The 17,973-nt window shown below is 41.1% G+C and overlaps 2 protein-coding genes across 2 annotated transcripts; one reads left to right on the top strand and one right to left on the bottom strand.

Moving 5' to 3' along the window:
• Positions 1–930: 930 nt before the first annotated feature.
• On the bottom strand, positions 931–6,355 carry LOC118771843 (fibronectin type III domain-containing protein 7-like). Its single transcript, XM_036519953.1, has 11 exons — positions 6,073–6,355; positions 5,685–5,945; positions 4,654–4,911; positions 3,770–4,021; positions 3,312–3,566; positions 2,769–3,026; positions 2,341–2,595; positions 1,915–2,169; positions 1,534–1,794; positions 1,361–1,390; positions 931–962 (listed from the first exon to the last, which is right to left on the bottom strand). Exons 1-11 carry the CDS (start codon positions 6,353–6,355, stop codon positions 931–933), a joined length of 2,400 nt encoding a protein of 799 aa, XP_036375846.1.
• A 1,660-nt stretch (positions 6,356–8,015) lies between these two features.
• On the top strand, positions 8,016–17,240 carry stxbp3 (syntaxin binding protein 3). The gene is made up of 19 exons (XM_036521052.1): positions 8,016–8,080; positions 9,204–9,253; positions 9,581–9,662; positions 10,043–10,119; positions 10,345–10,417; positions 10,656–10,756; positions 11,256–11,401; positions 11,593–11,686; positions 11,773–11,897; positions 12,229–12,327; positions 12,441–12,498; positions 12,587–12,652; positions 13,277–13,357; positions 13,685–13,820; positions 14,091–14,197; positions 14,400–14,501; positions 15,208–15,293; positions 16,266–16,414; positions 16,659–17,240. The coding sequence occupies exons 1-19, from the start codon at positions 8,035–8,037 to the stop codon at positions 16,763–16,765; spliced, it is 1,785 nt and encodes a 594-aa protein (XP_036376945.1). The 5' UTR covers positions 8,016–8,034; the 3' UTR covers positions 16,766–17,240.
• The last annotated feature ends 733 nt before the right edge of the window (positions 17,241–17,973 follow it).

Below are 17,973 nucleotides of genomic sequence, written 5' to 3'. Positions count from 1 at the left end.
AAACAACTGGTCAACTTTTTTGTAAACAGTACATTTCCCCAGTCATATGGTTGTTTTCCCTCAAACACAGATATGTAGGTTATGGAGAAGAGGTGAAAGGTCAGCAGGCAGAAGAACTGTATCTTGGACGGATCATTGCCTTGAAGTCACTGGAAGCTGCATGAGCAAAAAGAAGAGATAAGTAAAAATAGTTTCCATCTGGTGAACCAAAAACCCCCAAAGTCCTTGTCCTGTTAGAGGACAGGACAAATAATCAGCTGGGGGCCCTAGTATTCTGACATTTAATTCTCATTTCAAATGCAACTTCATTCACTTATATCTGGAATCTGGAGTGCTCAGAAACAGTATGAAGATGTTCTTCCCTCTAATGATCATATTTCAGGTCATAGGGCCTTGCTGCCCCTGTGGATGGCTCAAAACTGAATTTAGTAATGTGAACACAACACGAGAGCATTCTTGGTGCTATATCATCATTCCAGATTTGTGTTTCATCTTCTTGTTTCCCTTTTGTTCTATCGTTTGGTGCAAAATATCCAATTCAAAAGGATTAGAGTGAGGAAACGTATGGTATCTGACATGGTGCTTTTGTCAGACGTGGTGACATGGTGCTTTTGTTGAACGACAGCCTGTGGCTCATGTTCTGCATCATTTCCCAAACAGAAAGAAGACTCTGTTTATTGCTGCCAATACAAAAGAACCAAATATGGTTTATGACTGTATGGTTGCGATGTGATACACTAGTGCTACACAAAGGGCACCTTTAAATTCAGCGGTTTATTTTGAATGTGCTTACCTTAAGTGACATCAGGATTGCATTTCAAGGGTTTTTCAAACAGCACGACTGCCCAGTTTACATGTTTTGTGTCAAGCAATATATTCTGCACTATGTCAACTGATACTCCTACGCAGAAATAACTTACACGTAATCCACTAATCGACACTCCTCTTTCCTCGATAGATCACTGGAGGAGACAAAAAAAGAAAATATGTACCGTTGTACATTTTGACGGTTTTACTGCCGGAGAGAAAATGGTTTGAATTACATTTCAAAAAAAGAGCCACCTGTGATTTTGAGTAAACATTTAATGGACTGAAGTCAGCAGCAGTTCCATCTGTTTTTTAATCACTGCATAGGTCCCCAGAAACACAAAACAGATCAAAAGGTAGTATGTTAGTCTATGTATTACCTTTTGAAGTTGGCATTACTCCATATGTTTATTAAAAATCACAGATGCCTCTCTTTTTCATGTCTCATATTTGAGCACCTGGATAATCTTTATTTCTCTGCTGCATTAAATTTCTTCATATGTGAAGATCAGAGACTGAATATGCTAATGTTAGTGTTAATGTAAGAACTTACCCATTCCAACATTGCTTCCAGAACAGGAAACTAAAATAGGACAGGAAGACTTATTAGAAGTATGTGGTGTGTTTCATTGTGGAGCACGCAGTTCAAATGGATCATTGTTAAACAAGCAGTTAGTTTTTCCTCTTGTTTGCTTTTTCATTGATGGCAGTAAAACAGGTATTTACCAGAATACATCCTTTTGGGACAGAACTTGATTTTGGTGCCGTCCTGTGACAGCGGGGCTACCACAACTGTGTAGACATCCCCGCACACAATGTCAGACACATCACAGGAGTTACTGCCTGGCAGAGGTGTGCAGGTGTAGTTGGAGTTGGCACCATATAGGTCGGCGGTGTAGTTGTTGAGGCCTCCAGAGGAGCGCCAGTACACTCGGATTGTGTTGTTGGTCATCCAGTACAGCTTGACACTCAGCGGGCAACAGGCACCTTACAGGGGAAGCAAGAAACACTCAAAACCTGAGCCCTCTGTGTGAATCACTGCATTACTCATTTATTCCTGCTAATGAGCAGCCTTTGGTACAGGCGATGAAAAACAGCTACACTCACTGGAAGAGAAACCATGGTAGGTGCACTCAGATTTATGCCCCGTGCTGCTGATGGCTTCCAGTGACACGGTGTAGTTAGTGCCACAGGTGATGCATCCCATCAGGCAGTGTGTGTCAAGTGTGTGGCACTTAGCATGTCCCCGGGGTGACGTCAAGGAGGTGATGTATGACTGTGCTCCGGTGGCTGCCGACCAGGTGACGTTCGTCATGGCCTGGGTCACTTGTGTCACCGTCAAATTCTGTGGGCAACAGGGTCCTGGAGACACAGACATTTTAATCCATACCTTCAACAACCACACTTATTAGTGAGGGTGTTTTTACTGCACTGACACAAACCTGGATTGCAATACCGTTTAAGAGACTGTTTCTCACGATTACCCAGCCACACAGTAATCTCTCTGCCTGGGGTCTGCCTCGGCTGTTGTACCTGTCTCCAGGGGTACGACGTAGCTGGGTAAACTCAGCCCCACCGAAGTGCTGGCGACAGCGCTGACCTCATAGATGGAGCCACATGGCAGGTGGGGGACTTCACAGGAAGTCCCGGTGGACTGACAGGTGTGGGAGTCCCTCTCGCCCACCACGCTGACTGTGTAGTTGGCCTCTCTGTTGCTGGCTCTCCAGGAGATGAGGACAGCGGAGGCATTGGTCTGAGTGATGCCAAGGATCTCTGGCGAGCAGGGAGCTGAGAAGGAGGACATGAGGAAGGACTAGCCTTGATGATGTATGGAGGGATGCTGAATTGAAAGGAGGACGTAGAAACTTCACAAATTTCAGACATTAACAAAAATGGGGTGAAGCGCTGAAAATACATCATGTAACTTACTCAGGTGTCCTCGAGCACCTGCGACGTGTTACCTGTCTCTTCTGTGTGGGGCCTGCAGGTGTTGTTGCAGCCTCGCAGTTCGCTGCAGGGCCTGACCACCACGCTGTACTTGGTGTTGCAGTTGAGGTCAGAGAGGGCACACACAGGGGCCGTGTCGTTGCAGTGGATGAGGTCAGACGAGCCGGCTGCCTTGGTCTCATACACCTCGGCGCCTCGCACAGGCGACCACATGATCTCCAGGGTTTCAGTGGACACCAACGATATGGACACATCCTCTGGACAACAAGGGACTGCAAAACCACAAAGAGGGTTATATTAGGTTTCAAATCTTGTTTCATTCATATCAACATAAAATCATAACCACTGTATGTGTGTAGGACCATCAGCGTACCTGCAGGCTTCATTTTTCAAAAAATCTTGTTAACAGATTGTTATAGCTTAACCATGGCTGCCAGCGTTTATCTGTGAGTTACTGAAGTGGTTGAACATATGAAATGAAAATTGCACATTTTTAGAGTATTGTGCTTTGCTAATGGCTTTAACACTGAGTACTTGGTGTGCCCTTCTTTGCTTACTGGTCGTGTAGTTGAGCACGCGTCCAGGTGGGCTGGAGCCGGCTCTGTTGTAGGCAAAGACAGTCATGAAATAGGTGTAGCCGCAGTCACAGTGGTAGTTGCAGGTGTTGCCGGTGGTGTTGCACAGCTCTTCGCTGCCGTCGTCCCTCTTTACAAAGGCCTTGTAGTAGTCCGCCCAGGGGACCTCTCTCCACAGCACTGTGCAGTTCCCTGGCACCGGCTCCTCCACCCAGATTGGCTCCGGAGGACATGGGTCTGGGGACCAGAAAACCATCTGGGGTCACCGAGGTTATATTGCTACTCCTGCTGTGTTTACAGAGAGCTTTAGTGTACTGATAGTACTACATCATGTAACAGTGGCAATGATACGTGGTTTTGTGACATGGCAGTGATAGACAAAACAAGCAGAGTCAGTAGAGGAGGATCAGAGGCCTTGGTTTCTATGGCAGGATACGTACAGGTGAGGAAGGCCTCAGGCTCCGAGGGGGCACAGGGCCCTGCCTGATTCATGGCAGTCACAGAGACGGAATGGTTCTGGCCACAGCTGAGGGGGGTGATGACGCAGTGGCTGTCGGAGGAGGTGCAGTTTTGGCCAGTGGAACTGAGGGCGAGGTAACGGTCCGCTCCACGCACGGTGTCCCAATGCACAGTCATGTCGTGAGAGCTGTCCGTAGAGAACATCACCTGGATGGAGCTAGGCGTGGGGGGACCTGTTCAAACACATGGCCTCGATGAGAATGGCACCAGTATGTTACGACTCTATACTGAAGAGTACAGTGGGAGCACACAACTAGGCATTTGAAACGGGTTGGTGGTTTGCTTGTTTGTGAATGGCCTTTTTAAGTTAGTGTAACAATATGCAATATCTGGGTCGAATGTAGAACATCTTTCAGTCTTGGGGATGCTTAACGCAATGTAAATAAGGTAAATCTTGGGACTACAGGGCAGAGACTGGCAGAAGATCAGTAGGTTTGGGTAATCATTGCTGAATCCTGTTTGTTTGTGTGTAAGGATTCTGTTGTGACAAAACATGAGTGTATGCAATGTAGAAGATTGTTAAATTCCCTGTTCTCTACCTCTTTTCCACACGTTTCCTCCACCAATTTCCAATTAAACGCATCTTTATCTTAATTAATTATAAGATGGAAAAGGCAGATATGTGAAAATTGATCTAATATCTGCATTTACTAGAAAAAAAGTATGTGCTTTTCACTTCAACCCTTATGTCCCAACCTTGGTAAAAACCTGTGAATGTTTGTTTAAGTAGGAAATGACCCCCTCCTGTTCTACTATTGATGGTTGTTTTGTAACATCAGTGGTTTTGGCTCTACGCAGCCCTTACGAGTGATCTGACAGACGGTGAAGTCGTCTCCTGGGATACTCTGGGGGTCCCAGGCATTGCCCTTAATGCAGTAGGTTGTGCCCGGCTCCAGATCATTGAAGGCCACAGAGGTTTCAGTGGTGTTGAGCTTGACCCGAGTGTCAGACCCTTCCATGATGATGCACAGTGTGTACAATACTGCATGCTCCACCTGATCCCAGGTCAGGAAGATGGTGCTGTTGCTGGGAGAGGTGGAGTTGAGTTCTGGAGCAGCCACAACTGCAGACACCAAGAAGACAGACATGGTGTTGAATTATCAGAACAAACAAATGCATCTCTGAGTATATCCTTGCTCAGATTAGGCTGTAAATGTCTTCACACAATGTGAGGAATCACAGTACCCTGAATTCAGTATTATTACTTAAATTTTAAACTACAGTTGCCTGTCATACTAACTAAAGGCTCCTAAAGGCTCATCTACGGCACACATTATTACTAACTCCTGCTGAACACACAGTTTATATATAAATACACCAAATACAGAAATAAAGCACCAGAAAAAAATGACCATCCAGTTGTTCATTTATCTAGCAGGAATCAGGAAAATATGGGTTGATTGTGTGGTGTGGGAGGGAATCAATGCCCCTCCTTAGGTTTCTCTGGACTGTCCTTGGGGAACAAACCAGCCTAGTTCTCAGGGTTTGATTTTTTCATTGTGTTTAAAGTGCAATGGTGGATACAGTTACCACAGGTACAAAATAACCCCTGGGGCTTTAGCATCACACTGGAGGTGTAAAATTGTACATGTGCCACAGCTGGGATAGGTTTAAGGTTGCAGACCAGTGGTCTACCATTGTACAAAACTATGTTTAATAAACAAAAATGGTTAAATCATGAAATGGCAGAGATTTCATCAAGGATTAAATTATTTAATTATTAAATTGAAAGTTCTCTTGTGTTTAAAAAGTTATTTTAATAAAAAGAACATTCAGTTATGAATCATACAACTGTTCATTGTTTTAAAGTTGGACTGTAGCTGTAGAAAACAATACCTGTCTTTACTTCCACCGGCAGAGACGGCTGGCTCCTTCCTCCGCTGTTGACTGACATGACGCTGAGGGTGTAGTCTGTGTAGGGTCGGAGGTGGAGCACCGTTCCGGGGGAAGCAGACACTGGAGTCTCAGAGAAGAAATCTCCGGTTTTAGACTCCGCCCGCAAAATGTAAGAGCTGGCCCCGGGGACTGCGCTGAACTCAACGGTGATACTGTCGCTTTGCTTCGAATAGGCCTGCTCAATTGTTGGCACCTCAGGAGCTATGCACGAATAGGCATGAAATAACCAGTTGAAGTTTCAGATTGATGTCGCTTTATAAAAAAATGTCTTGAATTGAATATGCTTTATGATTATATTAGGTTTCATTTATTATTCTAAATACATTACCTGTGATCTCTTCAATTTCCGCGCTACTCAGGACATTATAGGTGTTATCCATGGCTTCCACGCCCACAATGTAAATGGTATTCGGGGACAGCGAGTTCACGGAGCCCATCACTAAATTTCCACTGAACTGGGCGAAGGTAGATGGTTCAGGCGAATTTTTCGGTGTTGCTGTGATCTTGTATGAGCTGGCACCAGCGAAGCTACTCCACTGGACCGTCAAACTTTTTGATGTTACCGTGTACACGGATAAATTAATATCTGGGGGGGGAAATATTATGATCATTGTGAATGCTATATTGAAAACAATCACCATAATATTGATAAGTGGACTGATCAACACAAAGACAAGCGCATCCAATTTTTTTAACCTACTTTGCACTAGGCTATGAACAATTTTAAGATATTTTCTCGTACTTGGGCTATAAGGATAGTCATGCATTTGTCATAGATACAGCCTAATGCCGAATTATTTTCCATGGCATATCTTCAAATAAAAAAAGCAATAGGCCTAAAGAAATTTCTTAGATTTTAGACTTATGAAAATATTTACCGTCTTGAGCAGTACTCTGTAAATGAAACACAAAACACACGTTAAAATCTTGAATGCAACCGTCAAAACAAAAGCAATATAAACGCTGCCGCATCACGTTTTTTGCTCTGTTTGTTTTACTTAAACATGTCGCATATTTCTTGCTCTCTTTAGTTTACTTAAACTAGTAATGCAAAGATGGCTGCCTGCATTACTATTACTATAAATACCTACCAGTAGGTATTTTGAAAAACGTGATCTGTGGAAATGTAATTTCTTAATTTCCCTGCTGAATTGTACTTACATTTTTAAAGATGCATTCTATATATTATTCTCAAATATATATTTTCTGTTAATATTTCTGTTCTATTAATTTTTTACAGTTTGTAAGCAGATAGAGGAAGACAGCTGATGCGCACAGTTCTACAAAATAAGACTTTATATTGAGCTTTAAAGCCATATTTACGTACATATATGTATTTTACATGTATATGTACACGATTTTATATTTGGCTAATACAGTCTACACTGTTTTAATAGGCCAATTAAGAAGTCCCAAATACCATGTAACACCAAAACTGTACAACTGCATAGAATTAACACATAACATACAATATATGTATTTATTAAATTTGTTAAAAATGATTCTTACCCGTGAGCACATGCCAAGTAATGCAAAAAGCATGTACAACTTGATGTCGTTGGGTCCCATTCTTGTGATGTTTCTCCTGACTTTAAAAGCCAGTTGTCTTGGGGTAAAGCTGTTGATTCTGGGGTAACGCCGTCGTTTCCTGCTTTTTCTGTTTTCCGTTTGCTTGAGTAGAGCCTTAGTCTACTTATCTTTTTTTCTTTTCTTTTTCTTTAACAGTACGAGTCTTTTGTTGATCTGGGTTAGCTGAAATACTTCTACGTGACCCCTCCTACTGAAAACCAAGGGCCTATCAGGTCCTGCAGAAGAAGTGATACCTGGGAGCATGTGCGTATTATACAGCACTAGAATTTTTTGCTGATGTTATTATATAATCTAGGTTAGCAAGCCATTAAAATGGGTCACCGCAATTTTGCAATTTTATATCATCTCTCTCGCTTTCCTGTCTTTCTTTATAATGACAATAAAGTCTATTCTGATTCTGATATATCTATGTCTACGTATGTTTGTTCATTTTTACCTAATAACTAACAAAATCAGTAACGAATGGACAAGTAAAAGAAAAGAAATTCAGTCTGATGGCGTGTTTGCTTACGTTTAATTGATAGAGGAACACACTCTTAAATGATTCATTCTCATAGAGGGTGATACCTGATTATCGGATCCGTTCAATATCCCGTGCAAGTTGAGCTACCGCTGTTCAAAACGCTTAAGCGCACTTGTTGCGCTCCGTGACGTACCACGTATGTGCAAATTCTAGCCAAAAAAAAGACAGGAAAACAAGATGGCAACTGGGCCAGAGTACGGGCTTAAGAAAATAGTTTGGCAAAGTAAGTTAAACTGACTGGAGGTTCTTCAGCAGCGTTGTGTACCTAGTTAATTTCAGCCCTTTAAGATTTTTTTCCAAAGAAAATGCTTTCTGTGTCTAGCTTGCTAGTAAGCCAGCTGGAATACTTAGCTTGCAAGCTAGCTTTGAGATCGAGTTTGACAATATTTGGGATACGGAAGTTTGCTAACACGTTGGTTTGCAAGTTATTTTACTAACTCCCTGATCTTGCTCCCTGTCTGTTGCCATTTGTAGCTGGTGAACGATCATTAATAATAATAAAGCTAGTAATAAAAATAAACTAACGTTAGGTTTCTTAACTGTAAAGCTAACTAGCCCGCTTTCTGTGTAGCTAACTAGCTATCATGAAACTGGGGAAGTGGTAGTTCTTACTGACTCACTCCGGATCTAGCAAAGAAACTTAGCCAGCTTTTGAGAACCGTGTTGGAGGCTTTCACTCTGGTTAATATACTTGTTAAGTTATTTTTTGAGCTAGTTAGCTATGATAGGCACATCTTCTGAATTTATTTAGTACGTTAACTAGAGTAGTCATTGATATGGCATTTGTTGGGCTGGCGAAGCTGGTGAGCCACATAAATAGCTATTGTAACGTGAAACAGAGTCTTCAATAACGTTTCTTGCTAACTAGCTGTTACAGTTACCTAATTACGCTCTATTTCACACTTTGACAGTATGACCGATCGGTTGCTGATTTGACTTCTTCATGTCGTCTCTAGTTTGAGCAAGTCGCTTGCTAGGTAGCAAGGGGTTATGAATGAATATCGGCTAACTTTGGCTGGCCAAGCACTGTCCTTCTCACAATTGCTATAGCTAAGCTATAGTGTTTAGTGTAGTTGAAATGGATAACAAACTCTACTGTTGAGTTATCAGTGTTTGATGATAACAATGCAGAATTAACAGTGGTTAGCAGTAGGCCTTTGTAGTGCGCATTTCCCAGTATGCAAATACAGCGGAACAATGTTGATTTTGTATATTCTCACTGTCAGGGACTAACAAAATTTGATCATAAAGGTGTAATTTGATTCGAACCTAACTACCTGTAAATCTTTTTTAGTTATGTTGGTATTAGCTGTAATCATGGTGATTAACACATTTTTATCGTACAGGGATAAGAGAAACCATCATAGCTGATTGCAGAAAGTCCGAAGTATGGAAGGTATGTAAATTTATCAAGTATTCTGTTTATATAGAATAAAGACGTGAATTCCGATGTTTTGTTTGTTACAAAACGAACTCTAGAAAATCCATTCCTTTACCGAACTCTAGATGACCTGTTTTGATATCCCCATTTACAGCTGTGCTAAGAAAGCATGTCACTTAATATTTTGCTAAAGTCGTACCTGTTTTGTATTGATACATATCTGCCAGTGTTGGCACAATGAATGCCCCTGCTGTTATAATATAGGTAAGATTATTGCTATGCATTCTGTACAAGAGAAATAGCCTCAGCGTCACTCCTCTAACCCATTGTCTCCTGTCTCAGATATTGATGCTGGACCACTTCACCACCAAAATCATGTCATCATGTTGCAAAATGTCAGATCTTATGCTGGACAAGATCACCAGTAAGTAACGGTGGACATGAAATTACAATGGTGTTACTGATGTAAAGGTATTATTAGGTGGAGTAATTTGTGAAAGCTGGCTTCAGTTTTATAGTCTGTGAATGTCATAGACAAAGCAGAGGATGTAATCAGGAAAACATGGGTGTTCAGGGACTGTTGCACAGAAAAAGTAGGCTTTGTGCTTAGTACAGTGTGCAGTTGTTGAGGTTGTGCAAGCAGTTGTATCACAGGTATTTACATGCTGGGAGTATACTTTTCATGCACTTTCCTGCTGTTGTTATAAACCAGTTAGAACATGTTAAGGCATATTACATGCCCATAAGTTGCAGTATTCAGACACAGACTGTGAGTGAGTTAGTTAATCTGTGTCCTATTCACAGTTGTCGAAGACCTCTTCAAAATCAGAGAGCCTGTTCTTGAGATGAAGGCTGTCTACTTCATCACCCCAACAAGGAAGGTGTGTGCATCTGAATGACATTGGGACAATGTTAAATACTACCACTCTCATATTTCCCACATTGTAGCAACAGTATTGATGTTTCAACAGGTCAGAATGTATAGGGTTATGAAATGGCAATGTATTCAAAGACTTGTATTTCATTCTGGTCTCTGATCCTTTATTACATAATGCTCTGAATAGTCTCTTGATTCATACCCCGACTGTGACTCTATCCTCTTTCAGTGTGTAGATGCCCTCATCAATGACTTCAAGGTCAAACCCAAGTACAAAGCAGCATATGTTTATTTCACTGACTGTGAGTACACTCTTTAAAGGACTGTGTCTGCACAATGTCTCAAAATGAATTTGTCAAATACAGTTATGAGACTACAGATACAATGAAAAGCACCAAATTTTCCAAGTCTCTTATTACAGAGCATGTACTTTTGCATGCTCCTTAATAATAGCATGCAGTTTTTACAGATCCACCTTTTAGATGTTTGTTCCACCTTTCCATGTAGATGATATAAGTATTTTCTTTTGCTTGCTTTAAGATTGCCCAGATGACTTATTCAGTGACATGAAGAAGCATTGTGCAAAGTCAATCCGAATTTGTAAGGAAATAAATCTTTCCTTCTTGCCCTTGGAGTCTCAAGTAAGTTCTTGTTTTGGGAACTTTGTTCACTTCCTTTTAATTTTTGGTTATTCAGTCCATCCGTAGGCAGTACCATAGGCAGACCTTCCCAAAGAGACATCTGGTCACTTCTTTCTATGATGTCTGGATACCAATTTCTCAGGTTAAATAAGAATCATGCTGAAATTCCTAACGTAGAATTTAAATCAAATGTTTAACTCATACATTCTTGGTCGGATTTATACCATTCTTTAATTGTGATTGTGTGATTGTGATGGCTGTAGAACCAGTATTGGAGTATTAAATCAGATTGAAGCATGGGATGTTGATTTCAGTCATTCTAAAATTGAATCTTTTTGTCTGTAATAAAAAAACACCTTGTTGTTGCCAGCAATGATGCATAATTATTGTGTAAATCAGTCCAGTTTAGAATGTGAATTTCTTATGTGGTGAGTGACTACATCTCTTCACCTTTGTTTCTGATCAGTTGCTCTTGTTAAAAGTCAGTTTTGTTTCATAGGTGTTCACTTGTGACAATCCAGATGCCTTCAAAAGCATCTACAGCCCTCACAGCCAAGACAAAGATGAGACAATGCAGAAATTAGCGGATCAAATTGTCACGCTTTGTGCAACTTTGGAGGAAAATCCAGGAGTCAGATACAGGAAGTAAGTGAGACTGAATCCATGCCCTTTTATAGTAAACATGTAACTTCCCCTATGAATGATGTAGAGTAGAGTGGTGATATTCTGTCTAATTCTTGTCCAAATATTGATAGGATCAGAAGTATTGATTTTGAGTTGTGTTGAATGTTCTCTTAAATAGAATTCTTTACAGTTGTAAATGTTTTCATCTTTAGGGACACAACATTAGATAATGCGAAGAAGCTTGCTGAGCTGGTAGACAAGAAACTGACCCAGCACTATGAGATTGATGAAAATCCTAAGAAGAAGGTAAAGACTTTATGTCAGCACAAATTATAGCAGAAATGAGAACTTTGCGTCACCTCTGCTCACTGGTATGTGCTCTTTGTCCGAAGGGAAAGACTCAGGCACAGCTTCTCATTGTTGACAGAGGGTTTGACCCTGTGTCCCCAATCCTACATGAATTGACATACCAAGCCATGGCCTATGACCTCATGTCCATCAAAAGTGATACCTACAAGTAAGATCATATGTTTAATATCGAATTCAGATATGAAATTTGTGTGCATTTGCTCTTTATGCATGGGTTTTTCTTTTCCCACATGAAATGTTTTATGTTGTCTTTCACATAACTTACAGTGGAGTTTGTCGAGCACCTGTAACTGAAGGCCTTTACCTTTTTCATCCATGGTAGATGATGTTAAAAATGGTGTAAAACAGCACTGATATGGAAAAGCTCCCACATGCTCACTTTGATGTGGAGTTTTAGGAGATTTCCGTGGTTCTTTATACAGCTCTTGCACAGAGTAAAAAGGTATAGGTTATTTTTTAATTTGATACATTTTTTTCAGGTACAAGGCAAAAGATGGATCAGAGAAAGAAGCACTACTGAATGAAAATGATCAGCTGTGGGTCAGGCTGCGGCACATGCATATTGCAGAGGTTTCTGAGTAAGTACATGAAATCTGACAGCTGTAATGCATTTTCTTCAGCTTGAGAAAGCCAACTCACTGAGTCCCTCAACTGAGTTACTAACTGTGACATTTGTCTGTTTTGCCGGTAGACAGATCCCCAAGCTGGTTAAGGAGATCTCTGCAAACAAGAAACATGCCGATGAAAAGGTTCTTTTACTTGGATTGATCATTCAACATATATCCTTTTAATAACTCTGAAGTTCAATTTTAAGGTGGTGCCTTTTTGTGTTTTTAGATTACAATAAGTGGGTTGTCGCAGCTCATGAAGAAGATGCCTTCCTTCCGCAAGCAGCTTGCTGAGGTACATACAGGAACACCACCTGATCATTTTACCATTTTGTATGGGTTTGCCTGAAAGGTCGTGTTTTTCTTACCATCCGTAAACCATGAGATATTTTATTTAACAGAGGGATGCTGTGGGAGATCTTGTCATGTTTCCGCAGTGATAATTGTCTTTACTACAACAGCTGCTCTTTCACCACTTCTTTTACGTCCTACATGGTTTTTGTACAATAAAGCAGATGTGATCATCTTAATATACCTTCTGATGGGGAAGTATCAACACTAAGCCAGACTCTACTCAGGAGCTCAGTTTTGTATGAGGTACATAATAATCTCTACAACTGTCCCTCAGGTGTATGAAAACAAGACTGTACCAACCACCCCCCCCCCCTTATTCATGACCTGAAAGCATTTTATAACTGTGCAAATAACCATAGAGAATTGGATGCATGAGTATGTTGAAATATTAGCGCACTCTTTGCTTTTGGTAAATAAGTTACTCTCATGACCTCTTCTACACTTGGCCTTTACAGGGATGCCTGTTAACATCAGGACTTTGAGGCCTTGGATTGTTACTCTTCTCAGCAAGATAATGCAGACTTGCATTTCAGTATCATCACTCCCTTCTTTTCTTTTATTGCAGAAAACTGTTCATCTGAATTTAACTGAGGACTGCATGAATCGTTTTCAGCAGGATGTGGAGAAACTGTGCAAAGCTGAGCAGGTAGACCCTGATTCTTAAGAACAGAAGCAATTAGGCTGCGTCTGTTTTTATACATATGGTTGTGTATATATTTGCTATGTTTAACAAAGACCATGATTTGTATTGTGAGTGTTCAGTGAAATCCATTTGAATTGCATTGTATTTTCACACAGCCATTAACTATCAGCTTCTTCATGTGCTGTATGTTTTAAGAGCTCTCTACTGTGTTTCTTCATGTCCAGTCACTCATACCACTTCCATTCAGCTGTCAAGGATTACATCCAGCCCTGGCCTTTTATAGCATGTTCCTTAGATGCTGTATGTAGTGATGACTGGTGTGCTTGGTAGGACCTGGCAGTGGGTTCCGATGTGGAAGGGCAGAAAGTGAAAGATCCCATGAGGACTCTGCTGCCTGTGCTGCTACACCCCCACTCCACCCACGACAAGATCCGAGCCGTGCTGCTCTACATATTCAGCCTCAACGGTTTGTCAGTGGCCGCTTCTGTTCAGTTGGGGAAAAAACTATTGCCTTCAGACTGCTGAGGTTCTCTCCCCCCCCCAAATGAATTCATGTGGAAAAGGAGGGATGTCAGGCAAGGTTTAACCATGCAATTACTGTCTCCGTGTTAAAGGAAGATTCTGTGTCATTCTGTAGCCTCAGGGAGGCTCATGGCCATGCTTTTAGATGGGGCTAATTAGTCATCATGTTTCATGATGTAGGTTTGCACTGTAACTGTGTGCTTAATGATGATAGGGACAACGGAGGAGAACCTGAACAAACTGATTCAGCATGTGAAGATTGAGAATGAGAGTGAGTTCATTCTGAATTGGAAGGAGCTTGGAGTCCCCATCATTTCCTCTGTAAGTGATAAAGTCTTTAGTGTGTTGCTTTTCAAGCCAGGGATTTTACTCTGCTCCTGCTAAAAATTTTTATTTGGCTGTTGGTAATGGGGAATAGTAGTTTGATCATCATCTTCTCTGCATTACAAATTATTGCTTTTGTATGTGGAAAGTGCTTGTGGTACTTTTTAAAACATATTTTCCCTTTTATTTTTTTTTCTAGTCAAACTTATTCTCATTCCGTAAGCCGTCACGGAGGGACCGTTCCCATGAAGAGACATATAATCTCTCTCGATGGACACCTGTCATTAAGGACGTGATGGAGGTTGGTGCTGTACAGGGGGAACACTAAACGTCTTTCACCACATTCTAATGGCAGGCGTACCATGTGTGTCACTCAGGATGAACTCCAATGTAGGTCACCGCGCTATTTAATTTCCAGTGAATAACATGTAGCTGTGAAAAATAAGGAACATCAAAAGGTGACAAAAGGACCTTATCTGATTTAGGAAACCCAAGACAGGTTTCAGAGGAGCTGTGCAGCCTTGTTTCTGGATTGTCACTGTAGCTTGTTAAACTCCTTACTGGGTTGTCCTGCTGTAGGTCAAGACCAAGATTAACATTTCGACCTACTTGTTGATTGAAAGTCATAAACCTGTTTTCAGTTGAGACCCTTTTTTGTCACCTGAAGCTCCCATATTCCTTCCAGGGAAGATAAATTATAGCTTTGTAACTGGGTTAGTTGGAAGTACTTTCAAGTGTCAAGTTTTTTGTTTTTGCGGTAAGAAAAATTCTGCTTGTATTATGAGGAAGTGCAAACCCACAAGTTTCCTACTGAAGCATTGCATTCCTACTCTTTGCCATTGTAATTCAGCGGGCTTGTCCCTAGTAGAAAGTGAATGGCAAAAACAACAGCTAATTTATTACCCAAATGCTTCCATTTACCCTGCACCCATAAAATGCTTCCCAGCAAGTGCGTTGTTTCAGTAAGACACCACTGTGACCTATGACTGGCCTGCTCTGTTCATCAGGATGCTGTGGAGAACAAGTTAGACTCCAGAGAGTGGCCCCATCAGTCAGAGTGTCCATCGGTGTGGAATGGATCAGGAGCTGTGAGGTATGGTGGGGATTATTACTGTACACACCCATGCGCTCCGACCATGAGTGCCGCATTCTTTGGTACTGCAAGAATAGCTGGCCTATATTACATTGTCTTGCAATTACACAACCTGACCTGTCTGTTCATGCAGTGCTGTGTTATTCATTGCTTTTTGCTGTGTATATGGTTAGCGCTGTATTCATGGTTCTCACGGCCCTTGAAAACCACTGAATATATTATTGTCATGTGAAACAGTTGCATATTCTGCTGTTGTTGAGAAGTTATGGGAAATGCTCCGGTTCATTCTTACTCTTTTCTTTTTTGGTGAGTAATTTGCTTTCAGCTTTCTGAAACTTACAAGCTTACAACTTACATGTCAGTTACTCTCATTGTCTTCACAAAGTTACTCGCTGACATTGCTGAATTGCTGAATTGCTCACTTCCAATCAGCTCACTTCCAAAAGTCATTGGTCACTGGTATTCTCTGCCAAGAGAATCTGAAAGTGTGCATCCACACAGATGCAAGATGTTTTGAATGTAATGTGTGCAATTTACCCCACAACACCATCTTGTTGCCTGATTTCAAAGGTAATACACATTAAATAAAAGAATCATCTTATGTGTATATTATATATCTTATATTTATCCTGTTCTTGAAAGGGTCTTGAAAATATACATCTGATCTGAGTGGAAGCCCTATGTTTTCTGTGAACTGTGAGCTTTGAGTTTCGGTATCTGTCAGTCATCACTGAGTGTTCTCCATCAGACTTGGATGTGAAATTTCTCAGGGCTAATATGCTGTATCATAGGAGGCAGAGCAAAAACAATGACCAAAATGTAGGCCCATCACAGTGATCTGGCTCTGTCATTCTGTGACACCAGTGACCTCACTTAGGTCTGTTGCAGTGATCTGAATATCATGTAATTTTGTCACAGCAGTGACCTCACCTAGGCCAGTCACAGTGTTTTCACCATGTCATTCCATCACAGTGCCCGTCAGAAGCACAAAGCTAGTGGCCAGGATGAACGCAGGAGCGGTGCCAGGCTCATCATCTTTGTTATTGGAGGGATCAGTTACTCTGAGATGCGGTGTGCGTATGAAGTCACGCAAGCGGTCAAGTCCTGCGAGGTCATCATCGGTGGGTACTCTCGCAGCTTGGTGAAGAGAGAGATGTCACTGGCCACTCTCCACTGCACAGCGAAATCCTTGAATACTTACAAAACTGCTAAAATAAGGCAGTGCACTAACACTGCTATTTTGTTTAGTTGTTGCCTGAAAGTAATTGTTTTATTGCGCCTTGTGCTCTGAAATGTAACATCTCATTTTCCATAGCTGAGGAGTACACAAACTGAGTGTATTTGAATGTTGTGCTTGTCTTTCAGGATCTTCTCATATTTTGACCCCCACTCGTCTCCTTGACGACATCCAGGCCCTCAGCAAGGCTCCAATGGAGACCTTCACCATAGTGGAGGAAAAGTCCAGTGCCTGAGTGCACCAGGGTTCTGAGCATTAAACACTGAAGGGAATTTATTTCGTCACTATACTTTATTAAAGCCTGGTTTGTATTTATAACTCGATTGTATAAGTGCAGTTAATGTTAAAAGCCTCCTGTGTCCGTATTAACTTTTTAACCCTTGTGATATTCCATGTTTGAAAATGCTGAGGGGTTGCATGGACAGAAATAGTTAGAGACTTTGTGCATAACTATTGTGTATATATATTTACAGCACTGCCTGCTGGCTCCATTGCCTTTGTGCATCTTTTTTTCCACAACTATCTATTAAGAGAATATTTCAACATAGGGTTTTCTGACATTGATTAACTGTAAATGTATAATGTTGACAGATTGTGATTGATACAGACTCGCAAACTATTAGTTGTGTTGTATTGAAAGCATATAAGGATCGCTGTAAGCATAGACTCATTTTAAAAGGTATATTACACATGGATCATGTATATAAATATTCAAACAGATTTGCAGAAATAAACACTAAGATTACATACCTGACTTTTGTGCTTGAAAGTAACTTTCGCTTAGAAGGGGGTGACATTCACTGTATTCAGTTTATTACTTTACTTTACATTATTACATTATTGGCATTTAGCAGATGCTCTTATCCAGAGCAACTGACATTGGTTACCTTCTTTTTTTCTACAATGTTATCCATTTATTCAGCTGGATATTTACTGAGGCAATTGTGGGTTAACTACCTTGCCTAAGGGTACAGCAGCAGTGCCCCAGCGGGGAATCGAACCGGTAACCTTTCAGTTTTGAGTCCTGCTCCTTCACAACTATGCTACAGTGCTGCCCCATAACATAGTCAGTCAGTCAGATTGAATACATTGAGTGTACAGCTGTAGTGTTGTACACATGATTCATACACATGAACCAATAACCATCTGGTTACTGGACTAGTTCTCAAACCTGTTCTTAAGGTTTTCCACCCAAGTAGTATTCAGTTAACAGGCGCCACCTTTTTTATAACGAGTAAAACAGTAAGACAAAATGAAATAAAATATTCTAGACATAGTTGATGAAAGAACATTATGAACAGTATGAGAGTGACGGTATGAGAAAGAGATGAGTGACGTCTTTGTATCTCTTGATGATTAATCCCGAACCTGAAGAATGAGGAACTCTTTGTTTTGTTTTGTTTTTGGTGGTGGTGATGGCGATGGAGGGGGAGGGGTCCAGAA

This window comes from Megalops cyprinoides, chromosome 2, assembly GCF_013368585.1.
Source record: "Megalops cyprinoides isolate fMegCyp1 chromosome 2, fMegCyp1.pri, whole genome shotgun sequence".
In the NCBI taxonomy this organism is placed as follows: Eukaryota; Metazoa; Chordata; class Actinopteri; order Elopiformes; family Megalopidae; genus Megalops; species Megalops cyprinoides.
This window is presented reverse-complemented; position numbering and strand designations above follow the sequence as displayed.

Excerpts from the sequence above, each read along its gene's own strand:
- LOC118771843 (XM_036519953.1), bottom strand. The coding sequence starts at position 6,355 with ATGATCATAATATTTCCCCCCCCAGATATTAATTTATCCGTGTACACG. Across the intron at positions 3,567-3,769 it reads GCCTGAGGCCTTCCTCACCT|ACCCATGTCCTCCGGAGCCA; the intron begins GTACGTATCCTG and ends TCTGGTCCCCAG. Across the intron at positions 963-1,360 it reads TGGAAGCAATGTTGGAATGG|TGATCTATCGAGGAAAGAGG; the intron begins GTAAGTTCTTAC and ends TGTCTCCTCCAG.
- stxbp3 (XM_036521052.1), top strand. The coding sequence starts at position 8,035 with ATGGCAACTGGGCCAGAGTACGGGCTTAAGAAAATAGTTTGGCAAA. Across the intron at positions 11,402-11,592 it reads CCAGGAGTCAGATACAGGAA|GGACACAACATTAGATAATG; the intron begins GTAAGTGAGACT and ends TTTCATCTTTAG. Across the intron at positions 12,328-12,440 it reads CATATTGCAGAGGTTTCTGA|ACAGATCCCCAAGCTGGTTA; the intron begins GTAAGTACATGA and ends TTTTGCCGGTAG.